This window comes from Vigna radiata, chromosome 2, assembly GCF_000741045.1.
Source record: "Vigna radiata var. radiata cultivar VC1973A chromosome 2, Vradiata_ver6, whole genome shotgun sequence".
Classification (NCBI taxonomy): domain Eukaryota; kingdom Viridiplantae; phylum Streptophyta; class Magnoliopsida; order Fabales; family Fabaceae; genus Vigna; species Vigna radiata.
This window is the reverse complement of record NC_028352.1, coordinates 11922810-11929114: the sequence shown is the minus strand read 5'-3', so window position 1 is coordinate 11929114 and position 6305 is coordinate 11922810. Positions and strand designations below refer to the sequence as shown.

The 6305-nt window shown below is 33.5% G+C and overlaps 1 protein-coding gene across 1 annotated transcript; it reads left to right on the top strand.

Moving 5' to 3' along the window:
• Positions 1-305: 305 nt before the first annotated feature.
• Positions 306-3943, top strand: LOC106777774. The gene is made up of 4 exons (XM_014665524.2): positions 306-917; positions 1407-1519; positions 2209-2313; positions 3237-3943. The coding sequence occupies exons 1-4, from the start codon at positions 545-547 to the stop codon at positions 3894-3896; spliced, it is 1251 nt and encodes a 416-aa protein (XP_014521010.1). The 5' UTR covers positions 306-544; the 3' UTR covers positions 3897-3943.
• The last annotated feature ends 2362 nt before the right edge of the window (positions 3944-6305 follow it).

The following is a 6305-nucleotide window of genomic DNA, read 5'->3' as shown; positions in this document are numbered from 1 at the left end:
AATTAATATGAATGGAAAAGTATAGGATCAATATTTTTATAAAATATGAAAAATGGGAAGAATACTTTTTATTCATATATGACACTATATTTTGAGTATGTAGTCACAACCACATTTTATCTACTGGAGTTATATTTAGATTAAGAGAAATTGATTTTTTTTCCTAAGTTATAATTAATTAAAGTATAATTTTAAAAAGAAAAGTAGAGAAACTATGTGAAAAAAATTGTTTATTTTATGCGTGAATTTGGGCTCGACCCACATACAAGCCTTTAAAATGTAGGCCTCATTTCTATCAAAACAACAGGCCTAATACCTTTCTTCCGATTCAAGCACAACCTAAGCACGCTCTGAATAAAGAATGCTGCTTGATTTAAAACGACGTCGATTTTAGCTTCCCTCGTAGATTAGATTCAATCCTTTTCTAAACCCTAAATAATCATTTTCTAACCGAAAATTGTCCAATCACCCGATTTCAACTCCGCCAATCCTTCCATCCTTCGCCGGAAGCCATGCTGAATTGAGAATCCCAGAAGCATTTCCAATGGACGTCAAGGCTTTGGCGAAATCAAAGAGAAGTCACACGCAGCACCACAGCAAAAAGTCTCACCATAGCCACAAGCCCAGAGCCCAATCATCGTCTTCTTCCGACCCGAAGGACGCTACGAAGAACCCACCAGGGAAGCAGCAAGCCAACGAGGAGAAGAGAAAGAAAAGTCACCATTCTGTGCTTCCCTCAAATTGGGACCGCTATGGGGAAGAAGAGGATGATTCTGGGGCCGAAATTGCTAGCAAAACCCTCGACGTTGTCTTGCCCAAAAGCAAAGGTGCTGATTATCGCCACCTAGTTGCAGAGGCTCAGTCCCAGGCGGAGACAAGTTCGGAAGGATTCCCTTCTTTCGACGATCTTCTTCCTGGTATGTGTTTTGCAAGATGCAAGATCATCACTTTTTTGTAATTGTACACAATTTAGGTACCAAGTTAAGTGTTATGTCTTAGAACGTGGTTTCGGTATAGAGAGTAAAAAATAGGAAATCTTTAATTTAAAATATTTTTAATTTTATAATAATTAAAAATAGAAATAAGGTCAGGGCAAAAAATCCAGAAGGCTTGGTATGAGAGGTTTGCATAGTTTATATGGGGTCACAATTTCAAGACACGTCATAAAAATTGTGTAAGCATAATGATAATGCGGTTTAATCTTAGTAATTGAATTTAGCACCAGAAAGGCATCTATTAAAACCATAAATTAAAAATATAACTTCACTAAACCTTAGTTTTGACCTTGTAATGAAGGTATGATGTTTCGTCATTGTTCTTGGTACATATTTCAGTAGTAAAACTAACTTATGATATGAGCATTTGTAATTAGGTGACTTGTCGTTCATACTGCCTTTGTGTTGCAGGAGAGTTTGGCGTGGGATTGAGCTCTATGCTTGCATCCAGGGGAGAGGGCATCATCTCGTGGAATGGGGATGATAATTTTGTTGTAGAGGATAAGACAAGTGGAAATCAGGAGGTAAATTGTTATCCCCCTCTAGTAATGTTGGTATGGTATGGTTATAAGACTAGTGCACTTGTTTAGTAACTCTTGGTGAATCTAGTAGAGATAGTTATCATCTAGTGTTTAACTCATGCTAGTTAGAGATTCTTGAGCATTTTTAGTAAATTAACATTGAGAATCAACTAGGCCAGCTTCATCCAGCAGCTTCTATTTCTTGTAGCCTAATAAATTTTTTAGTAATAACTAGTAGTAATAAGTAATATCTAAAGTGCTTGATGGTACTTGTATACTAAGGGAAGGACATAAGCTATAGAAGTTTTTGCTGGCATCCAACTGTAACTGTTTGAAATTGCTATTTCTTTGTTGATCAGTAAGTAAACATTCTCAAGTTGGCATAAAAATATGGTATGCTATATATATTGGCCATAACCTTTTCCAATTTTTGGCATATATTTCCTAGGCTATTAGACATATCTTTTGTAGTTTATTCTTTTTTTTTTCTCAAACAATTTATTTCCTGCAAAAGATTGTTTGTTGGTATTGTAATTCAGCTATGTAAAATAATTATTATCTATGAGATTTTCTCATCATTCTTATCTTGACTTGCATTTGCAACATTTTTATATCTTGATTATTTTGCTGCATGTTATCTTCCAACTTCATATAGTACTGCCTTACTTACCCTGAATTGGATTTTCATGCAGGCATCATTTTTGTCCCTGAATTTGCTTGCTCTGGCTGACAATTTTGCCAAGATTGACTTATCAAAGAGATTATTCATTGAGTCTGACCTATTATCCACTGAGTTGGTATGTTTACTCTCTAAATCATTTTTAAAAATTACGTGGCTGGTCGCCTTTTGGTAAATGTAAATAACAATACATTCATTTTATTTAGTTTTATTTCATATTCCTTTTTTTTCCCTTCCAAGGCTTTGGCAGAGGCTGGGCCAATAGTGCAGCATACTGATTTTTAGTTTGTTTTACTATTTACATGGGACGTAATTTTTTTTTTTAAATTGAAGTTAATAAATTCAAGTCTCTGAAAAAGCTCCTCCTTGTCCACTTTGTGGCCTACACTGTTTCCTGCACAAGGGACTTGTATAATTTGAATGCCTTATATTTTTATACAACTTGAAATTCGTAGGGATTCCTTACCTAGAGCTCTTGCTATGTGTTTTTTCATGTGTTCAGCTATAGCTGTAGGTCACTAAACAATGTAGTTAAAATGGTAAATAGTGATGGCAGAAATAGTTAACGTGGCACAGATTCTATGATGCAAAACAAACTGTTATTTTCTTGATAAAAAAACACTTGTTTCTTTGCATCATGGAAAGACAAACAGAAACTTAATATTGAGCACCCTTTCAATAGAGCATGAAGCATATTGCACTACATTTCTCCGTCAGATACATGAAACAAAGCCATGTGTGATTTGTATCAATTGTTACATTGGATTAGTGTGGCCATGACCGAGCAGTTCTATAGAATATATAACAAAAGATTCCTAGTTTCAGCAAATTTCTTTGTTCACTTTTACAAATAAATATGACATGTAAAGCAGCACTGGCATAGGTGTTGTTACTTTTGGCATATAAAGTGATAGAGTCATTTTATATTTTCCGTATTCCCTGAGAAATTCAATAATCAATAATAAGTTGCGAGACAAATTTCACTTTTGTATATAGTCTGCAAATCTATATTTGCTGTATTAATGCATTTTATTAATGCAGTGTGCGGAAGAGTTAGCAGTGAACAGCAACGAAGAACATAAGGAACTGGAAACCAAAGTGGACAATGACCTAACCAATAGTATGTCTAAAGAATTCGGTTTAGACAATAAAGCTGCTGATCAGTTTGCACCATCTAGTTCCAGCTCTAGTAGCCATCCTGCTTCTAAATTTCCCTCGTCAAATGACTTTAACATTCCTGTAAACTCTGTCATTACTGACTTTCAGCAAGCTAGCAGCACTGGTAAACATAAACCATTCGTTCTAAGTTCAGATGCCAGCTTACATTCCACTGAACATATAAGAGGGAAACAGTACTCCACATTTGAAGCTGCTTCTGCTGAAAAAGAACTAGATATGCTTCTAGATTCATTTACTGATACCAAGATCCTAGATTATCCAGTTTCATTAGGAGTCTCTTCTGGGTATCCGCCTCAGATTTTGAAGAAAGATCCAGTTCCATCCAAAATTGCATCCTTTACTGCTAATCTAGATGATGCACTTGATGACTTGCTAGAGGAAACATCCACTTTGATTAAACCAAATGTTTTATTACTGCCACATGAAGAAAAGCCTGTCAACCACAGCATGAAATCTTCTTCACATTCTGGAAGCAAATCCAAAGTAACTGATGATTTTGATTCATGGTTTGATACACTTTGATTTGACGAGCCTTGGAATTCTTGATATAATATGTAGTATGATGTGTTCATTGATGCTTGTGCTAAGAGTGGCTCTGTCCTCTCCACCAGAGACTGGTGAATTCAAAATGACCTTTTTTTTTCTAACAAGGTCTGAAACAAGAAATACAGTTGGAACTTTATGGCGATTGTGTACAGAAATTGTTAGGTTCCTGGGTTTGGAACCTAACAAGAACAGTAACAGTAGATAGAAGACAGTAAAGAAAACAGTAAAAAAAGAATGGGGTTTGTCTATTATTATTCACTGAAAGAAATCCTTAAGCATAATCTCTCTGGCTGAGGGCATAACTCTTCTCTACAAGCTAAATGTCTTACTCTACACAAAGTATATTCGATGATCCCCTACAGCGTTACATTAGCTCTATTTATAGCTGTTCTGATCCACTTTCCTTTTTCAAGTGACATTTCCACACGCTTACTCCTAAACCCATTCATCCTCGGACCAATTTGTTAGGTTCTTGGTTTTGGAACTTAAGAAGAACAATAATAGTAGATAGAAGACAATAAAGAAAGAATGGAGTTTGTCTATTGTTCACTGCGAAAGAAATCCTTTTTACAAGAAATGAGTTGGGAGTATAACCTTCCTGAGTGAGGGCATAATCCCTCTCTACAAGCTAAATATCTGACTCTACATAAAGTATATTCAATGATCTCCTACAGCGTTACATTAGCTCTATTTATAGCGGTTCTGACTCACTTCCCTTTTTCAAGCGACATTCTCGCACGCTTACTCCCATCCATCCTATCATCATATATGCTAACAGAAATACTTCATCTTTTCATTCTAATGGCCATTTTCTTCAAGAAAATAAAATAGTCATGCTAACGAAAATGTAGAATTTTACCGAACCTAGTGTTCTCGTCACATGTCTTCACTGTAAGATATTCAAACTCATGGTTTATTTTACTTTTGGCCTGCATTTCAATCTGTTAATCTGACAACTATCAACTAAATCCAGATACTGGAAGATAAGATATGATAAAAAAATAAAATAAAAAAGCTTGTGGCATTGCACGGTTTTATCCTAGAAGTAGTGTTAGTAACTTCCTAAAGACTTTCGTTGAAAGGCATCAATTATATCTTATTAAATATTTTTAAGACGAAACAAAAGTTGTGTTAAATGATTGAAATTCTTTAGCATAGTAAAAGTTCCATTATTTTATTAAGGATTTCTTAGTTTTCTCTAAAAGTGGCGGCTTGTATTTGTCCAATACTTTCTGTAGTGAGATTAGTAGACTATTTGTGAAATAGAAACCACACTTTCTAGAGTGATTAGTTAACCATTTGTGAAATATAAATTAGACTTTTCAGACTGATAAAGATAATAATTTGCCAAATACATATTACACCTTTTGTTTTGACTTTAAAAAACTTTTTTTTTTTCTTTGATACGAAATGGGAATGAGAAAGAAACTACGGTTAATCACGAGGAAATTTACTATAAATTAAAATTAGATGGCTTAATAGAAGAAAAATAAACAGAGAGACAATTTCGGAGTGAATTTGAAAATGAGTATGATTGCTATTATATTATTCAATAAGAATGTGAAGAAAATACAAAAATAATCACTTCCTCTCTTGTAAGGATTAATAAGATTGTATAAGTGTGTTAAAAAAACTGCAAAAATTTCGCAGTATAGAAGAGATGGAGCCGCTTAACTTATCTTTAAGTGAATTTTATAATATCATATATAAGAATTATGGCATAAATATGTTTTAATGTGGAAATGGATAAAATAAGGATTGTGAAAATGGATATATAAGTCCTATTCAAAATGGATTTAAAATTAAATAAAAAAATTAACAGCTCAATCTTACCTACACTTTAATATGAATCTTAATTTTTTTTTTCTAGTTGTGGGTCAATTTTAATCTAATTTAAAATTTGGATGTAGAATTAGAATTCGTGTTCTTTTACAAAACATTAATATATTTTTGTTCCTAAACCTTGAGTGAATATAGTTATTTTAATTCAACAATATTAATGTTTGAGCTTGTTAAACGATGTTTCGGGTTAACTTTTTGTATGGAATGTGTCAAACGTCATTCTAAAGCACATTTAACAAACGAAAAAAATTTTAATGTAATGTTTGTGTTCATGTGTGTCTATGTGTTTGTGTCTATATGTATGATTATACGTGTGTTAAGAATCCATTTAACAATCGTTTACTACTAATTAAGTCTTTTGCAAAAATATAAGTCCACTTTTCTATTTGGCGACAATCCTAATAATTCGTCTAAAAAAATATCAACATATGCTTCCATTACTAGTATTCAAATTTTGCTATCGACATTCTTTTCCTTTTGGGCTTTCACCATATAACAAGCAGTTTTATCATTAATATCCTTCAACACCTCCTAAGTTAAGAT